Genomic DNA, 20,332 nt, shown 5'->3' with positions numbered 1-20,332 from the left:
CAAAAAGGGTTTCATGAAGGAGACAGTACTTAATCATTTAAGTTATTGAGTTATAATCTCAATACGCAGAGTCATTTAAGTAGGTTAGAGACTACCCTTCTATGATCTAGGTATAACCACCACGGATATAATGTGTTTCTTCCTGGTATTGCTATGGATACTAGCGACATATGTTTTTCTTGCCCAGCACCACAATGTTCTCCTTTGCCTGGAATGGTTTGTCATTGTTCCTATTGCCAAAATTTATGGTACTCAAGGCAGAAGCCACACTGTCTCATGATCTTGTTCCCCTAGCTACAGTGGATTCATCTGCACCTGAAGTGAAGCAATCTTAGCCCTCCATTCTCCAGGTCGAACTGTTGATTGGTTCAGTGGTAGCCAATGAATCCAACTGAGTTCAGTCAACTCTTTCCCCATGATTTTAGGACTTGGTTCCAAAGAGAGCACCAAGGCAGATTTTTTTTTTCCAAGTGACTGCAGTTATAAGATGTAGGATGAAAGAACTGAAAAATCCTGTGTAGAATCCAGAGATTTATGAAGAGGGAGAGTAAAGCAGATATACCGAGAAAACCAGAGACAAAATGGCAAATCCTGGCAGTACTTTTCTACCTGTTCCTGAGACCAAGCGGTACCCATGTCCTTCCAGTGAGCAGAAAAATTCCCTTTTCTACTTTAGGTTATGTTCTGTTTCAATCACTTAGACACCAAATCACCCTAATTGTTAGAATACTAGAACAAATGGGCATTAAATTTTGGCTCCTCTCAAAACTGTTGGGAAGGAGAAGGTTTTTATTCTACTTAGAAGTTTGCATTTTTTGGTTTTTACAATGATTTTGTAATGCTGTGTAGTAAACATAGAGACGAAGTAAAGTTATAGAATTCCCTACTGCATTTCTCTAGTATAAAATCAACTTCATTTTCTTTCTTTCTTTTTTTTTTTTTGTCTGTAATTCTCTTCACTCCTTGGTTTCCTTGGAAGAATTGCCAGAACACACTGACAAAGGATATTTGCATGGTATTTATGATCAAACCACAGCAAAAAAAAAAAAAAATCACAAGAAACCTCAAGTAATTTCTTTTCATACCTTCTCCAGAGATTTTGCATTTAGTCCTAAAATTTACCCTAATGCCTTGCAAATATCTCAACCTTCCCTGAGGTCAGATAAAGTTTTCTCTTTCCAAAAAAGCATTTCATTAATTAAAAGTGTTTCCTCATAATCAATTGTATTTTTAATATTGTTAGGGTAAATTTCTAGGTCCCTTTAAGTCAAAAAAGCCTCAATTTTCTTGTAAATATGTTGGTCTCTCTTGCAATATTTTCATAAATACCCTATGTCTATCATAGATACTGATATTATTGGATAGATAATGATAAATATCCATATGGACTGAGTTTTAAAGTTATTGCATAAAAAACAAGCCATGTTCACATCTCTAAGTAAAAGAGATATATTGGTCTTCAAATCAGTCAACTCCCACCACAACTGAGTCATTTTATGATATTCCTCAGGGATTCGTAACACTTCGACAAGTAGTTCATTTATGATGGAACCTTGATACTTATTCCTTCTTTTCTGTTTCCTTCTCTTAACTTTTATTCCCTCACCATTTATTTTCTTTATTTGTAACAAACATATGCTCATATAAAAGGATAGAAGCTCTGTTACCACTGGTCTAGTAGCCAACAAGGTTTTAATCTTCATTTAAAAATTGAACAAATACATTTGAATATTACACTAAGCCATTTTAATAAGCACCAAACTGAATAAATAATTCTTTTGGAAAAGAACATATCTTGGAGGGTCTAGAGGAGCTGAAGCAAGTAAATGTAAAATCTGAGTGGAAACATTCATCCATCCCTTTGGTTAAGAACTGCTGATTGAGTGCCTACAGATAGAGCCAAAGGGTATGCTTGAGGATGAGGAGAGGACGATGAAGTTGACTGAGAACTGTCTTCCTACTTCCATGAGTCTCATATATAGAGACACGTACACAAAATGGTTTTGATTCTGTGATATTCAGACATATAAATACATAACTATATAACAGGGGATGTAGATACATATGTACACACACACACACACACACACACACACTTCTTCAGTATATTGTAGAAATTATGTATTTATCTTAACTCACTTCAATTGTCAAGGCAAAGGGACCTGAAATCTAGGTAAATGTATTCATCATCTTTTTGAAAAAACGGTCTCTTTTCAAACATTTTAGATAATAAGAAAACGGAGAAAATTATTTTTAATTTAGTCATCTGAATTGAATTTTTTTAAAGAAAGCTCACATTAAGCATTTGTTGAGGTGTGTAAATTCTCATGGCTATTTTGTTTAAAGTTGACTAATTAATGTCATATAAGCATTTTATCATTGAAAGTGCATGTGTGCCTTTCTGCAGAAGGCTTACAAAATACACATTGGCATCAAATATCTAAAAACAACTATGAGGGCAGATGATTTTTTTTCTCATTACACAGCCACATGGGAACCCCAGAGGAGCCTCTGACTGCTACAGAGGTGTGTGTAAAGCCAAGAAAGGCTATTCAAAAAGCCACAAAGTTTTCTTCTCTTCTTGGGAATTAGTACATCATATGGGCTGGTCTCTCCAAGCCTGCGCTGACATGGCTTTCTCCTGGGCATGCATGTACAGATGCCAGGGATAGTTCCCTGTGTGTAAAAGCTTCAGGAGAGAAAGTTGCAAAAGGGGCTGTGAGGTACTCTGCAGGATCAAATATCTCCCCAAACAGTACCAAGCAGCCCAGTCAGGGACAGAGTCTAAGTTTAAAGTTAGATTTTGTTTATTAGGGGATTGTGAATATTGGGATTTAGAGACTACTGACCCTTTGACAGTTTTGATGGCTATGTATTGGTACAAAGACCAAGCCTTTAAAACAAACAAACAAAAATCCCCCAATTAGATCATATGTGTTTACCTTTCATATAACTCTCAAATCTAAAACTGTGGAGTTGTCATATTACTGGAAAGACTCAGATGATTTTATTTTAGAGGGGTTTACGAAGTAAGGTATTTTTGCCCAGTAATTCAATGCTCTTTCATATGCTCTTTGTAGAGACATGTGACGCTTAAGGATGCCCTGGAACGGTGATCTTCAAAATGTGGTCTCCAGGCCAGCAGCATCATTATTACCTGGGAACTTGTTCAAAATGCGAATTCTTAGGGCCCACCCCAGACAGACAGAATCAGCAATCTGTGTTTTAATAATCCCTTCAGGGGATGCTGGTACATGTCCAGTTTAACTCAGTACTCTAGGAATCCAGCTCTCCACCTCCCCTAGGTAAATAAGGCATCCAGGAATGGGGTTTTGGGAAACAGCATAGAATTCTTTCCATGTCAGGGACCCTTCCTGATGATCTCAACCTGAATTCATGCCCTTCTTCTACAGAACATTTGCATAGCTTAATCGCTGAATTTATCACATCCCATTTTAATCTTTCATTTACATACTCAATAGCTGATAGAGGCATGGAGGGTCAAATCAGCTCTGAATCACTATTGCCTAGGTCAGTGCCTGGCACACAGATTCATGCTCAATAATTGATTAGATAAGGTTCAAAGTTATTAGACTACTCATTTCAACTCAGCTACTTACATTCGTTAATCTCAATATCTTCATCTATAAAAATGGGCCAGGATATGCTTTCTGGGGAATTCCTCAAAGTTTCTGAATTCCATAATTTCAATTAATTCTTTGCCCTAATCAATTTTTTTTTTATTCATTGGCTAGGCTTAGAGAATTTTATTTGCATTCTTTTTTTTTTTTTGGTGTGTCTTTTGAGGGCCACACCAGTGGCATATGGAGGTTCCCAGGCTAGGGGTCAAATCGGAGCTACAGCTGCTGGCCTATGCCACAGCCACAGCAACACAGGATCTGAGCCGCATCTGTGACCTACACCATAACTCAGGGCAACGCCGGATCCTTAACCCACTGAGCAAGGGCAGGGATAGAACCCACAACCTCAGGTTCTTAGTCAGATTCCTTTCCACTGTGCCATGATGGGAACTCCTATCTGCATCCCTTTCAATTAAAAACTCAAAGCAGCATGGCTTTCTTATGGAGGACCCACATACACAGATTATGAAAAAATATTTTGGAGGTGCCTGGAAACCACAGACAACATCACAAGGAAAACAGTGCTTATTAAATATTTGGTGAATGAATGAAGGAGCCACTCAAGAAGTTTGGGATACCAGTTAGTTCTTGGGGGAACTCTTGCTGTGAAGTGGTGATAGCTGATCCTAATTGCAAACAAAGCTTATAAAACCATGACATTCATTAACCAAGAAGTGACAGGCTTTTCTTGGTTGGACCCTGTCTAACCTGCTCTGGGCTATTTCTGTTTTCTCTCCTCAGAACCTATATCTTTCCCTGCTTTCTTTTTAAAAACTCACTATCTGAAATTAAATTTAAAAATTTTAAATGATAATTTCCAATGACAGATCTGACTGGAAGACAAAACTCTTCCAACATATGAAAATTTGACTCATACTAGACATACAAAGAAAGTGACATTCTTTATAACAGCAGGACTCTCTCCTTGTTAAGGATTTAGGTACTAATTGAATTATCTGATAAACCCGATCTTGCACAACTGATTAACATTGTACATCCAACTCAACCCTTGCTGGGAAATACCTTATGACAAAATGCCTGTGTCTTCATTACCCAAAGAAGAAACCTAGCTAATTCAAAAGTTGAAATTTTAACTCCATATAAGAGTAATCAGAAGAATTGAAGATTATTAAACCAAGAAGATAATAAAAGTACAAAACCTTTATTACTCTTTTCTCCACTTTCTTCTGTGCTAATGATATGACACATAGAATTTGTGCTGAAAAAGGCCTAACCTGTCATCAATTTAGGGGAGTTCCTCCCTGTACCATGGTGTTTCTGGCTCAAACAGGATTTTCAGTCCAGGTCTAGATCTTTACCTGGGATTCACTAGTTTTAGACATACCATGGAAGGATCCTTCAGAGATACCATGGAAGACAGAACTGGTCTGTCTATGTGGCATGAATCCCTGATCCCACCCCTTCCCATCCTGGCTTATCCTCAGAGATTATCTTAATACATTTTGTTGAGGTATAAGCAGGACTGGCTACATCATTTGTGGGGCCCAGTGCAAAAGGGCAGCAGTAGAACATCAAAGCAAGGGCGAGGCCCTTCCAAGCGCAGGCCCCTGTGTGACTGCAGGTCACACACCCAGGACCCCAGCTTTGGGTCTAGTACCATGAGGCAGGACTCCTGAGAACCTCCTCCTCCCATGACAACTTTCTATTTTCTTTTTTCATACTTCCCAGTAAAATCTCATTAGAAGGAAGGGTAGGGTGGGTAGAGCCCAAGATTTCTAGTCTAATATCCTCATTTAACAGATTATACAGCTAAGGTGCAGTAAAGCTAATGACTCACACAAAGTTACACCAATAATTTCTGGAACAGCCAAATGGAGAATTCCTATATCCTGACTCTTAACCCATGACTCTTTCCACTATATCGTAATGAGTCAATATAGAGAGAGAACATGAAAGAGAGAAACAACCCTACCTTTTTAGTTTTTCATCATACCTGATTGAAAATAATCTGAACAGGCCCTGGATGCTGACATTATAAGTAGTTCTAAACCATAACAACAACATTATATCCCAATAAAATTAGTAGGGGGAAGGCAAGATAAATGTCAACATCAATATAAATAAAATATTACATTTTAAAGTTTTTCTCTCCATTTTTCTTTTCATGCCCCTGTTCTTCCAAAGCCTATGCACTTGTTTCATATTTTGCCTGAGTGACTAACATGTTAATCTAGTGGAATATATGGAGAACATCATGAAAGTTCTTCAAATGCTCCACTCGAGATGCTTATTTAAAATTTCCCTATATGGGAGCACCAACATAGTGTCCTTGAGGATGTGGGTTCAATCCCTAGCCTTGCTCAGTGGGTTAAGGATCTGGCATTGCTGCAAGCTGTGGCATAGGCTGGAGATGCGGCTCAGACCCTGTGTTGCCTTGGCTGTGCCAGAGACCTGCAGCTGCAGCTGCAATTCGACGCCTAGCCCGGGAACTTCCATATGCTGCAGGTTAGGCCATAAAAAGAAAAGAAATAAAATAAAATTTCTATTTAATATTTAGGGTTTGTATTTTACTAATTTTGACATTTATTAACTTAATCATGTTGGGAAAGGCATTCGATATAATATAACTTTATGAAGCATCTTACAAAGGAGAATTTTTATTAACTATTATAGTTTCAGTAAATAAAAAAACATCTTAAGCTTAATTTAGGACTAGGGGCAAGAGAAACTTGATTCATGGTTCATTTTGCTTTTCCATTTCACATATTACTTGTTTATCCCCCCCACATGCTTAATGATGTCCTCCTACATGCATTCCACTTCTTCAGATTAAATGAAACTGTGCCGTCTCTTGATAATGTTCCATCCTTCACAGGCCTTTCCAGCAGAGCCATTCCTGCCTTCATCTGTCTTAACACACCAAGCAACACACAGATGGGTCAGCATGCTCCTTAATTCATGCTACCATTTCAATTAGGATGCCTATTTTATTAACTTGTTCATCATTTATTTGTTTATTCATTTATCCTTTAATTCAACAAGCAACCTGTTTATCCGTCATCAAGGCTGTATAAACACTGCACCTACTGTAAAAAAAAGATGGAGAAGAGCAAACTTAACCTTAACCCTCAAAAAGCCTCCAATCTGTAGCTGTAATTTTTTCAGATCTAAGTCATCCATTTTCACCATCATGTTTTAGGACACAACCTATACAGCTCAAGGAAAATGTCACTTGTCCCATGAAAATGTTTACCCCTGGATGGCCATTACTGTCATTCTGAGGAACTTCATTACTCAAAAGCAAGTCCATGCAGAATCTCTGCTGCATGGTGCTCTGACTTTCCCTGGCCAAGCAACATGGATGGCCAGCCACCCCCTTGGTACGGCTAACCCTGGGACAATTCCATCTTTTTGACTGGAACTTGGAACTTTCACTCTCTGATTTCAGTCTGATACCCTACCCCCTCATTCAGTTCCTCATCCCCTGAAACAGGTCCTTCCATTGTGATAATCAGACCCTAACCATTACATGAGTCCGTCAGTTCATTACACCTATTCTGATGTTACTAACCTCAGTTCACCGTGAAGTTTGAACTCACTTCTATACTTGCCCCTTGTTCTTGTATCATTCTTGTCCTGCCAAACTAAAATCAAGCTTATTTTCCCTCCTCCTAGAGTATGAAAAATGCCTTAAAAAACTTAAATAATTATATAGACTTGATTCCACCTATGTTATCAAAATAGGATATTCTTTCCTGATGTTAACTGCATCTCCATACACTGTCCCCAGCAATTACTCTAAATTTCCATTCCTGAAAATTCCAACCCTATTCCCATTCCTGTACTGTCAGCTAATGACCTCTTTTCCTACTTACTTCAAAGAGTGCAACTTAGATGATGTGAATTCCATAAACTACCTAAAATTCAGCCCAAATCTCTCTACAATCATTTCTCTTCTTTTTTTGAGCTTATTGCTAAAAAAAGATGTGTCTCTGCCCACAGTCAAGGCTACTATCTAAAGCTATTCGTTCCCACTCCACTCTTCTGATAACTTCCTTCCTTCCTCCTTCACCTGGTCTTGTTTCACGTTTCAACCCTTTCTTCTTTCTCTCTTTTGCACAGAGCCATGTTCAACAAGTCTTTGTCCAGGAGAAAAACTTCCCTGAACTTTGGAGCCTCTTAACTCACCTCCCTATTTTCATGTCTTGAATATTTGACCCTAATGCCATTAGAAACCCTCTGCAATACTGAAAACTTCTCACCTGAACCTACATAGCTTTCTGTATTTCAAATAAAACATCCTAATCCATATATTATTATATTTAATGATAATAATAGATAGCAATGATTGAACATGTATTATGCCTAACATTGTGCTAAATATTTTACATACATTTCTTATTCATCTACCATTGTCTTATTTACCCAATTGAATATAAGTTATTAATGACAGTGAGTATTCACTGTATCTTTCATTATGCCTACCAAAATGCCTTGCACTTGGCAGGATCTCCCTAATTGACTTTTGATCTAAATAGTTAATGAGGCTACACTTATTTGTAAATTTTGCCTTCATGTCACTGTGACGTTTGTCTTTTTTAATGGCATCATGAGGTTTTGCATTCCTTAAGGACAGGAACTATATCTTCTATTTCCTTTGTTTCTTTCTTGAACCTCAGTTCAAATTTTGCACACAACAAATACTGTGGAAGTTCCTGGTGGCTCAGTGGGTTAAGGATCTGGGGTTGTCACTGCTGTGGCTCAGGTCACTCCTATGGCATGAGTTTGATCCTTAGCCTAGGAATTTTGGAATGCTTTGAGTGTGGCAAAAAAAAAACAACAACCCAAAAACAAAACCAACACCAAATACTCTGAAAAGAATGAGTGATGTATGTTAGTGGTTGCTAAAAAGTGATAAATATTGTTTATTTATGTGATTGTTATCCAGGACAGAAAGGGAAAAAAAGATATGATTTCTGATGCTAGTCAGTGAACAAGTGAAGGAAAAAATCTTTGACAGCTTTCAACATCCTTTACACAAACATTATAAATACTAAGTCCTCTTCTATATTTTAAAAAAAGATGCTTGATAAAGATGAAGTGAGAGAGAAAATAAACTATTCCTTCTTAATCTTCCTACTTTAACTTTTTTCAGAGTCATGAAAACAATTTATCCTACAACCTGTCTCGGGAGTTTTCCAAGACTAACTTTCCAAAGAAATTTAATTGGCCAAGGCTCTCAAAATCAACTGGTTAGTTTTTCCATTAAAAATTTGTTAAATATCGTATTTTTTTTTATTCTAGAGAGGGTAATGAGGAACCAGTATGAAGGAAAGAAGTAGTTCAGAATACATTTATTTTGTAATGAATAAAAATGGTTTAAACTTACTTATAAACGCAAACAAACCAGAAAAAATAACCAAGAGAGGGTATCAAGTATGTTAAGGCATTGGACTTGGTACTTTAACAATGATATACCGTTTAACCACTGTAATGAGGCTCTGTACACAGGTAATCATTATTTCCACTTTACTGATGTAGAAGTGAAGGCCTATTATATACTCAAGTTCATGTAACTAGGAATTGGTAGAGACAAAATTCAAATGTAGTTTATCTGACTAGATTCTGGAGCATCTCAAAACAACTTTTGTCTCATGCATGTAGAAGCATTTATGTATATTCTTAAAATACTGGAGCATGTTTAATGACTCCTAGAATCAACAGAGTTAGTTATTGGACTATAATTTTCTTACGTTATATAATATTAAGAACTGAGCCCTAAATTGGCTTTGCCTAGTTCCTAGCACCTATGGAAGGTGCTTTCCTCTTCCCAGAAAAGGAAGCAAAGATGCAGGTTATTAATAGCCTGTTAAAACTAGAGTACTAGATTGTCTGAGTAAATATAACTTTCACACATTCAAAAAGGAAAACATCAGGGGCCTATTTAGGTCTTGAGATGCACGTGGAACTGCACTAGCGCTAATGATCATCATGCACCTAACACAGATCCTTGTTACTACGAGCATGTACACAAACTCATGTTTATAAATGCGCCCAAGTTTTTCCATTTCTCTAATCTTCTAGGATTTTAAAAACGCACTCTTAAAAATTCTACATAATAATTTCATCCTGAATTTAAATCTGATTAATATCTGGAAGATGCAAGGTTCTTTGGAAAAAGCCTTCTTTATGTGTTATGTGTTAAGGCATACATATTTTTCATTTTTTTTAAAATATTAAAATCAATGTAGAAACATTAAGTGTAATGTAGAAAGTTATTGTATGAATCAGAGTTTGCAATGCTTCCTGTTGTTGTGTATCAATTTTGCTGTGCTGCTATTGTAACTTTGTTGTAAGAAAAATGTAGTGATACTCTGTTTTACTTTGCCGTTAGCAAGCTGATCTCAGGGACTTAAATCCTGATTTCACTCTCTGAAGATACTGAATTTAATCTTCACAGGGAGTGTTTTTGCTTATTGTGACTTCCTTTCTCAGTGTCCATTTCCCCCTCACCTAATATTCATTCATTCATTCATTCATTCATTTTACCAGTCATAATGAGTACTATGTGTGTTCACTGCTGTATTGGGGACTTTGAAGCAGACAGAGAATAGTCTTTTTATTAAAGCAAATATTTGGGGGGCATGTACTAAGGCCAATATACACATTATTTATTAAATGCCTTAACATAGGTACATATTAGTTAGTCTATCCCCATTTATAGCTCAAGAAATTGCTTGTCTCCATGAAATTAACTAGGTGAAATATGTGTAAACAATATAAAGAGGAACAATTCAATATACTAAAATTATGGGTGTGCAGATGAGGGCTATGGGATTTTAGAGAAGGAAGAGATAGATGTGGTTTGGGGTGTTCAAGGATAACCACAAGAAGGAAATGGGAGATGGGGCGGGCCTTGAAGAACAGAAAGGTGGTTAGAATTTGGATAATAGGAGGAAAGGGAGTGGGAGATTAGAGTCTCAAGAGATAGCATGGGCAGAGATTCAGAGGTTGGTACAAGTGTGATTCTTTTTTTTCAATATTAGCAAGGGATTTGGTCTGATAAGAATGGAACACTGTTGGTATGAAATGAACAGCACTCAATACTTTTAAGTACTCAGGAACAATTAAAGAGTCTAAGAGGGGAATTTGGATCACAAGAAAAGGGTTATAGGAAGACTATGGACTGACCAAATAGAGGAGGCCATGAAGGTTATAGACCAGACGTTTGATGTAACTGAGTCTTTCTCATTTGAGGGATTGGAAAATGGGAGATAAAAATGTCTGATTATTTCATCAATATTTTAGGTCAGGTGTCAAAAATATGTCCACCTGGAAATATGAAAGTCCCAGTGTTGTTTATCTCTCACTCACGTTCTCATTTCTTCAAAAACTCTTTCTGATTTAGGACTATTCTAGGATCTAGGATGAGAAAGTGACCAAAATTCCATATCCTTCCTGCCCTCAAGTAGCTTACAACTAGTTGGGAGAAATGTACCTGCAGGCGACTAGGTATAATATGAGAGAGAATGACCCTTAAAAGAATGAGTGGTTAATCTTGAATGGGAGACTGTGAAATGGCTTCCTGGTGGAGATGGCCCTTAAGAATATATAGGATTCTGTTAGACTAAGAAAGAATGAGTTGTTTTCTAGGTTGAAGGGAAACCATGAGCAAGGGCAAAGAAGTATAAAGGGTCAGCAGTCTTTCAGATTCTGGGAGGTGATAATAAAGGCAAGATGGGGTTATAGCAGGGAAGGTGCCAATTCAATTGAAATGCTGACTCATTCTGAAAGCACCAGAGAGCCATGCAAGGCTGAGGATAAAGTGGAGTAGGGAATGAGTTACCATTATCTGTCTGCCCTAAGTGTTAGAAAAAAAAAGAATGGATTGACGAAATTACAGATTGAAAACAGGGAGCCCAGTTAAATAGGCATGTTATAACTCCAGTGAAGATGAAAATTTAAATTAGGATAGTGAAAAAAATGAGTGGGTAAATAAAAGTGACATATGGTATTTATGATAGTAGAATTGACAAATTCTTTAATTAGGTAAAGTATGTAAAGTCAAAGCTGATGACATAGTTTCTAGCAGGATTAGCTCTTAAGAATGGGAAAAACCTTCTTAAGCTAATAGATAGTTACAGTGATCTAGCTTTTATTCCCAAATCTGCTATCAGTTAGCTATGTGGCATTTTTATTACAGTTTCCTCAAACGTCAAATTACAGTCAAGGAATTGTTCTGTAGTATAACGTTCAAATTTAGAATTCTGTGATTCAATTCAACTAAGCCCTTCCCACTATTTCTTGCAGCTTTAAACTCAGTAGAATATACTTGGAAGGAGATATTTTAGATTCTAAAAGACAACTCTAGCTATTGATATGAACTTGGTTAAACTCTACTATTTAATATATTTGTAGACTTGAGTAGAAAATTCAAAGATCTTTTCCTTTATTCTAGTTAGGAATGAAATTTGTGTGTTGACTATTCAGAGAAAAGTATTAGAGACATTTTCTTTTTCTTCCCTCAACAACTTATTCCAGTTAATAACAACACTTTTTTTTTATTGGAAAATATGATTAACCTGTTTAAAATTTATTTATTCCAGGAGTTTCCATTGTTGCTCAGTGGTGAGGAACCCGACTAGTATCCATGAGGATGTGGCTTCCATCCTTGGCCTCTCTCAGTGGGTTAAGGATCTGTCATTGCTGTGGCTGTGGCATAGGCCTGACAGCTGAAGCTCCAATTCAACCCCTAGCCTGGGAACTTCCATATGCCTTGGGTGTGGCCCTAAAAGGACAAAAAAATTATCTATTCCAATGTCTGTTCTACTTTGACTGTATCTGCTATTAAATAATTTCATATTCACTCATTAATAAAAACATTTGTTAAGATCCTATTACTTTTTTTTTTTATAATCAGTATTTTTTTTTGTCTTTTTGCTATTTCTTTGGGCCGCTCCCGCAGCATATGGAGGTTCCTAGGCTAGGGGTCCAATCGGAGCTGTAGCCACTGGCCTACGCCAGAGCCACAGTAACGCGGGATCCGAGCCGCATCTGCAACCTACACCACAGCTCACGGCAACGCCGGGTCGTTAACCCACTGAGCAAGGGCAGGGATCGAACCGGCAACCTCATGGTTCTTAGTCGGATTCGTTAACCACTGCGCCACGACGGGAACTCCCTTGATCCTATTACTTTTAAGGCACTCTCATAGGCAATGTTGTAACCTAAAACACCACTGTTCTCAGAGTTTATAATAGAAATTGGAAAAGACAACACATTAAGTAACAGCACACTACAGCATCTACAGCAAGGTTCACTGATTTGTTCTTTAAGAGTTCACTGGAGAAAGATAGTACCATAGGTTGGGATGGCTAGAGAGGAAGGTCAGCCAGTAGCTTGATCTTGATCAGTAGGACTTAAGTGGAGAGAAAGAGATGCTCCATTAATAAGCAACTTCAACCATTGGTAAAGTTATGGTTGGGAGGAGATATGTATTTATTCTCTAAAAGGCCAGCATTCTAAGCTGAGGGTCACTGGTAAATTTCTAACTACCAAGTCCAGTGTATTTACTCAGCATTCTTTCAGTTGCAGTTATTTGAATCTTGTGGTTCAGTTGACCATTTTCTACTTCTGAAGCTTGATTTCTTTGCCTTCTGTATATTTAATTTTTTTTCTGTGTCTTAATCTTTTTTTCTTTTAGCAAATTTGATTTTTCTCCTTACTCGCTAGAAACCCTGGCCTCAGCTTTCTACTGTTTCAATAAATACACTTCAAGTGTACGTGTCATAGTCCCAGGTTATTAAATACTATGTGAATATATTTGCATGATTTTCAAATTTCTATCTCTAGCCCTGACTTCCTGAGTTTCAATTCCTCATTTCCAATGAACATGAATACACACACACACACACACACACACACATATAACTTTTATATGAAAAATACTTATGTCTAAAGACCAGTTCAAGGTCTTCTCAAAATTGGACCCTTTTTCTGTTTATCAAGAAATAGCAAGTATTGACACGTTCCAAACACACAAATGTGTAATCCTGAAGCCATTTTGATTCCATCACCAAGAGAATCAATTGGTTGTTAAGAAGTCATGTCACTAATCTCAGCACTGCCACCACCCAAGGACAAGCTTTTTGTCACTTCACACCTGAATAACTACAATGACTTCCAGTTGGTCTCTCACAGTCTAGTTTTTCAGAAATCATGGTAGTATAACATGCCCCAAACTTGCTTGTCTGATCTTTTACATTCTCCATTTACATTTAACTTACATGTCCAGCTTCATTTCCCATGAATTGTCTCCTTGAACCCTTTGATTCAACCCAATCCTTTTACTCACTACCCTTTAAATAGACATTACAATTTCCTTCCTTGACTCACACACTCCTGTTCTGCTAGAGAGACCTTCCGCACTCCTCTGTGACTACTGAAATGTACTTAGTGCTAATGTCACCTTCTTCATGAAACGTTTTCTGAAGAGCCATCCTATAGGATTTCTCATATGTCTGTAATTTGGGATAAATATGGTTCCTACCATTTGTTACATATTTATCACATATTTTCCACTTATGGTTTTTGTTTTTATTTTTTTCTTGTGTGTTAATCTCATCTTCCAAATAAACAGCAGCGATGTCTAAGGCTTCCTGGTCCTTATTCCACAACATTTGCACATAAAGGTGAGTAGATAGAAGACACTCAATGAGTACTTATTAATTTATTTATTGACTGAATACATAGGGAATATAAGGAATGGTAAATAGTATGGAAAGGTGAAGGAACATTCAAAATTGATTTTTAAATCTTCTGAACGGGAACTATTTTTATTAACCTCACTTTAGAATTTAAGTATTTAATACAGCTAGTAAAGTGTCACTTTGTGGAATAAATTTACTTTTATGACACTTTAAAGGCCTATAAAGTTAATGAAATTAGTTTATTTATGCTTGAACTTGAAATTTAACACTTGTCTTTAAAAGGAATATGAAGCCATTTTTGATCCCATGAGTTAGAACATTATAGAAAGTACCAAATTTATGGTAATTCTTTATTATTATGTTTTCATATGAAGTTATTTTGTCTTGTTTCTATTTTATGTGGTGAATCCCTGTACCATAGAATACTAAGGCTAGAAATATTCTTAACAAGCAATGAGTGAAATCTATTCATTTTTCAGGTGTGGAAACTGAGTGCTAATAAGGGTAACTGGATTATCCAAGATCACAATCTTTTGCCAGTGTGGTAGCTAAAAATTTGGATTCTAGGTTCCTAAATCTATGCCTTTTCCATAATCCCATATGTACAGCTAAATTGACATTATTCAATGAAAGAAAAATTCTAAGTTTTTTATGATTTCTCTTATTTTACACCCAAGAATGTAAATGGGTGCCTTTTAAGTTATCAATAAGAGCATTCTAAATAGAAGCACAGCATGAACAGTCTATTGTGATGAGTATCAATATAAGGGAGATATATCATCTTAATTATTTACATTTCTAAAACTTCATGAAACTAATGTTTTTCCCATTAGTGAGCTGAGTGAAAATAGTTATGTGATTTTTTGGTTTTGTTTTAGAAAATAACCATATACTGGGCACTATGGTAATATCTGTGATGGTAGTGTGAATTGTCTGAAACACCAAAAATCCTTAGTCTGATCTAGGAAAAGAGAGATAAACAGAGTGAGTCAATGCAAATCGGCACTGGTGATGTGAGGGTGTGAGAGAAGACACCATTCAGTTTTGGGGAAAGAACCTGAAATGTCACAATTGTCCTGACACCCCGTTCTCCAGCAGTAGCAGAGAAAACAAAACACCACTTACTAAATTCCCACTGCAAATTTTTTTAGCTGCATTAAAAAGAAGTGAAGTTGTCAATTCTTCTCTATAAAACTTCTGCCTGGAAAACATTATTTAGAGAATCTAGAGGGTACTGAAAAATAAAACGAAGGAAGACTAGAAACTCAGATGATTAATTTTTGTGAGGAATGTTCACAGAAATTTGGTTTATCTTTCTGAAAAAGTCTTTTACAATCTAAATTACACCATATAGTTTGAATCTCAGTGACTAATATCAAGTGGTGACTGGAAGAGGCATATTATATTATAAGTGATATTTATGCAATCTTTTAAAATAAAAATTACTTCCAGAAATTTGTCTACACTTGTGTTTTGAAAAGATTTTTTATCCAGTTCAGTTTTCTAACTTTCAGTGGCAAGTTGGGGGTTTACGAAGAAAAGATATATTTGCTGAATAAAATACCAAAATAGAGAGAATTCTGATTTGAAACAAAACAAGAGACTTGTAAAATCGGACTTAGTTGTTAAGTCATGGAGATGCAAGTAGATGGGTCAGTGTTTCTGTCCCTAACTCACTAAACCCATGGGATAGACATGATCTTGGCACTGTAAACTTATTTACCTGTACCATTGTTCACTGCGGTCTGGATCGTGGCTTCCGGCCCCATAGTGTCATAGTCTTCCTTCATTTCATCTGTGGGGGAAAATTATCTTTAGCATTTGAGAACTGTAGAAAGGCTTACTATACTAAGCATGCCAACCACAGGAACAAGGAAGATTCTTTTAAAGGAAACAGAGAAAAGGCTTGTTGTAAACCTCTAAACAATAGCTTTGTTCAGGCAATTGAATGAATCCAATAGTGCTGGCTGCACAAGAACTTATTTACTTTAAGCATTACTGCAAGCTGTGAAAAACAGAGGGGCTTATTTGGGGCAAACGAAGGGCTTTTCTTCTGGTGGCAGTTCTAGTGACAAACAGGGGGAAAGATATTATTTTTTCAATAAGAGTCAAAAGCAACTAAGTATTTGTACTTACGAAGAGGCACGCTGGCTGCTATGCCTCTGGAAACTGGATGATCAGAGACAAGTTCGAATTTATTTTATTTTCATGCTTTTTTCCCTCCTTAGAGTAGCTGTGATGGTGCTAATCTATGCAAACATAATTTTTTAAAAAAAAACCCTAATTCTACATACAAAAATTTAAAATGTCCAGTTTATAAAACAAGTATCTCAGAGGTACACCTGTTTCACTGTTTTATATAAACTTCTAAAACATATTTTCCTTATTTCCTTCTCTACCATTCCATAAATATCTTTCATCCTTACCATGTATTCCCTAGTAGATAATCACAGTCATTTCTGAGGGAAAACACATAGCTGTAACAATGGCTCAATGTTCTGATGAAGATGAAAATATGTAACATTGGAGCTGAAGGTTTATAAATTATGAAAGGTCATTCTCTAAAATTGTAATATTTTAACATGGGAAGAGACTGGAAAGTAGAACTCTTGAATTTTCTGCCCACCAAATTGTAGAGTATGTGGGAGGCTCAGAGGACAGATGACAGTTAAAAATCCTGCAAGGAAGTAAATTAAATATGAACTTTAAAAAACTGTATTGTTACAATAACAATACCAGTGAGAACCAAACAAGATCTATCTGATCTATCTGGGATAAATATCTCTCTGTGATAATCATTTTGTTTAAAACAGGAGATATTTTATAAAGAGGTCTCTGTGAATTCTCAAATTTATCTTGACCATTTTGGTTTATCACATCGTAGTCATAATTATTTGGTAGAAAAACAGATTCTAGCTAATGTTTTAGCAACATTAAAATACACGTTTTTTTTTGTTTGTTTGTTTGTTTTGTCTTTTTGCTATTTCTTTGGGCCACTCCCACGGCATATGGAGGTTCCCAGGCTAGGGGTCCAATCAGAGCTGTAGCCACCGGCCTACGCCAGAGCCACAGCAACGCAGGATCCGAGCCGCATCTGCAACCTACACCACAGCTCATGGCAACGCCGGCCGGGTCGTTAACCCACTGAGCAAGGGCAGGGACCGAACCCGCAACCTCATGGTTCCTAGTCGGATTCGTTAACCACTGCGCCACGACAGGAACTCAGAAAATACACGTTTTACAAGTAGTATCTGTTTATGCCATCAGAACTGAAAAATCAATGAGCCTCTTAAGGTAAAATACATAGATATAAATAGATGCTAATTTAGTGCCATTGTACATAATACTAGTCAGATAATTTGAATGACATCTGTTTAAATTCTATGACCACTTCAAATTCACTCTTGGCCCTGGACTTCTCTCTTATTTAAGGTATATTTTCACAGGATGCATATAACATGTAGAAGTTCAATATGCAATACCGTATTGTTGATTATAATAACTGATTGACTGAATGACTCCCTTACCTGATATTTAAGGAATTAATTTAAGGTATTTCTGAGAAGTTCAGTACTAGATATAAATATAACTTTTGTGTCCTTCTTCCTCACTCCTCTCATGTGATTTCTGGTAGCCAAGAGTTAGAAGAATCATAAGTTTTCCATCTGAGAGATCAAGTCACTGAGGGGAAAACAGTTAACAGTAATTTTTTTTTTTTTGCATAATAGTGGTAATGTTCAAGATTTCTGCTGTACTTCCTTCCTCATTGTCATTTTCTTATGAAAAAGTAAAGAGAAGTTACAGGAGATGGTTTCTTCCCAAATTATTAAATGCTGTGTATTCAAATGTGTAGATGGCACTCAGGGTGGGCTACACTCTATCGTATTACTTTAACTATAACCCTCTTTTACCAAAGATTGTGCAACTGAGATGGTGTCACTTTTACCTGGAATGTACTTTGTGTCAACTTAATGAGCATCAACCTTTTTCTTTTTTGAGCATCAAACTCAATTTATTAAAAGGAAGCACTATGCCCTTTCAGGTACATATTTGAAATACTATGTATATGCCTATTTAATTTTCCTTTATGAATCCACATTCAGAAGGACATCAGAACACAGGTTAAGAGTATGCTCTCTGAACTAAAGGCAATCAAGGCTGTCTTTCGGCCTCACACCTAACCTTAAACATTTTCTAAGACACCTCTGACTCAGCATACTGTGTCTAAAACCACATAGTATATTTGTTTTTAAAACACTTGTAAAAGTTTGCATTTTCCAGTCACCCTTGGGATGAAAGTTTGTAAAAATAAAGAATCACTTCTTTCCTCAAGATGAAGAATCCTTGAATAAGCAGAAAGAGGCCAAGATGCAGGTGATTTATTTAAGTCTGTGTCAATGATAATGATGTCATGGTTTCCAGCACACTGTGTCCACCCCATTGTGGGACGAAAGAATGTCAAGGACAATTCTAAACACAAAACTTTGATTGTGCTGGAACCGGAAAGGCACAGTAAGAACTCCACTGCACTCTTCAGTGGAAAACCTGCATCCTGCAGACAAACTACAGAAAGCAAGGGAGAGAGAGCAACGGAGAGGAGGCTTATCTCAGAGTAAAGCTATGTGCTGAGGTATGGTGGTAGACAGCCAGGCACCAGGAATAAAACACTACTAAATAAAACAGCACCAGAATTAGAATTATTGTCTATAGTGTGTGTTTTCAACAATAAATAAGAAAAATATTTTATCAGAAGAAAAATGTGTTATCTAAGAGTAGGGATAAACAATGAGTAGCTTTTTAAGACCAATTTCTTTTCATTAGACATCAAGGCACCACATCAGAGCACTTTTGGAACAATAAAAAAAGAAGAACAATAAATCATTACTAATCATTAGAACTAGACAGGTAATAGCCGGGTAACTTTCTTGGTCCAAATAAGCCAAATGAGATTAGGGATTTACATTTTATTTAATTATTGTGACTCCAGAATGCTAGTTTATTTACCATAAAGGTAAGAGCAAAGAACAGCCTGTTCATTTGTATCACAGGCACCATTAACTACAGGTGATAACAGAGTCTGTAAAGCATTCATATGGATGATTGTATATTAAGGCATTTAGAATTACGATCCATGACCAACACAAAAAGCAGCCATGATCACAGACTACTACAGCTTGACATGGCTGTTTTGGCTGTTTTTCAATTATTGATCTTAATTTTTTAAAATTAAACTTTTTTTTCAGAAGTTCAGAGCTGTACATTTGTTATATCGTTATTAATTATTCCTTTAAGGGTGGAATTCTAGTAATTGGTCCTTACCCTTGATTTCTAGATATTAAAATTTAAAGCATCAGAACATTCATTCTTATAGCCCTGCATATCTAGTTCATTAACAAATATGAATAGCTAACACCAGCTCATTTAAATAGTATGTCTTACATGAGTTCTCGCCACACTCTGTTTCTGTCACACTGCTCCCAAGAATCATTGGCTCTTATTATACATGTAAATGGCTATCATAAAAATAAAAATTTCATTTAAGATTGTTAATGACTTCTGCAGCAGTCAGACTTCCTTTAATGATCATCCTCTGCCCCTAATTAAACGTATTTATCTTTCAAGCATCTTTGGCTGAGTTCTCCCTCATAGTTGAAAATCTAAAACCTTAAGTCTTAATGGATATAGCGATAAATGTTTATGTGTGGGATTGCTGAGATTCGAGAAACCTTCACCGAAAGCAAAATTGGAAACAGAAAGAGTACAAAACTTGGCACAGTATGTTAGGAAAACGAAAAACAAATACACTACACTCAGACTGCCATCGGTCTTTTTTTTTCACATTTAATTTTCTTTAGTAGTGGAAGTGCTTTTATACCAAACAATTACTCTGCCTACGTTCGACGTTTTATAGTCTGCGACATCACAACAGCATATAGGTAGACTCTTGTGGACTCTTGCACTTGCTTATTTCCTTCCCACCCACTTCATCTATTTATAAAGATGCTATTGTTATTTCTATCT

At 36.5% G+C, this 20,332-nt stretch overlaps 1 protein-coding gene across 6 annotated transcripts in view; it reads right to left on the bottom strand.

The window, feature by feature from the left end:
• Positions 1-20,332, bottom strand: part of ZEB2 (zinc finger E-box binding homeobox 2) — a 129,809-nt gene that overhangs the window by 23,853 nt on the left and 85,624 nt on the right. For 5 of the 6 annotated variants that reach the window (XM_047771984.1, XM_047771988.1, XM_047771987.1 and 2 more), the window contains one exon: positions 16,035-16,106. The exons of the other annotated variant lie outside the window; for it this stretch is intronic. In XM_047771984.1, the coding sequence (XP_047627940.1) occupies positions 16,035-16,106 (72 nt within the window). The remainder of the gene's footprint in view (positions 1-16,034; positions 16,107-20,332) is intronic. 6 annotated transcript variants of the gene reach the window in all.

Source organism: Phacochoerus africanus, chromosome 3, assembly GCF_016906955.1.
Source record: "Phacochoerus africanus isolate WHEZ1 chromosome 3, ROS_Pafr_v1, whole genome shotgun sequence".
NCBI classification, from domain to species: Eukaryota; Metazoa; Chordata; class Mammalia; order Artiodactyla; family Suidae; genus Phacochoerus; species Phacochoerus africanus.
Note: the sequence above shows the minus strand (reverse complement) of the source record. Positions and strands in the feature narration are given on the sequence as shown.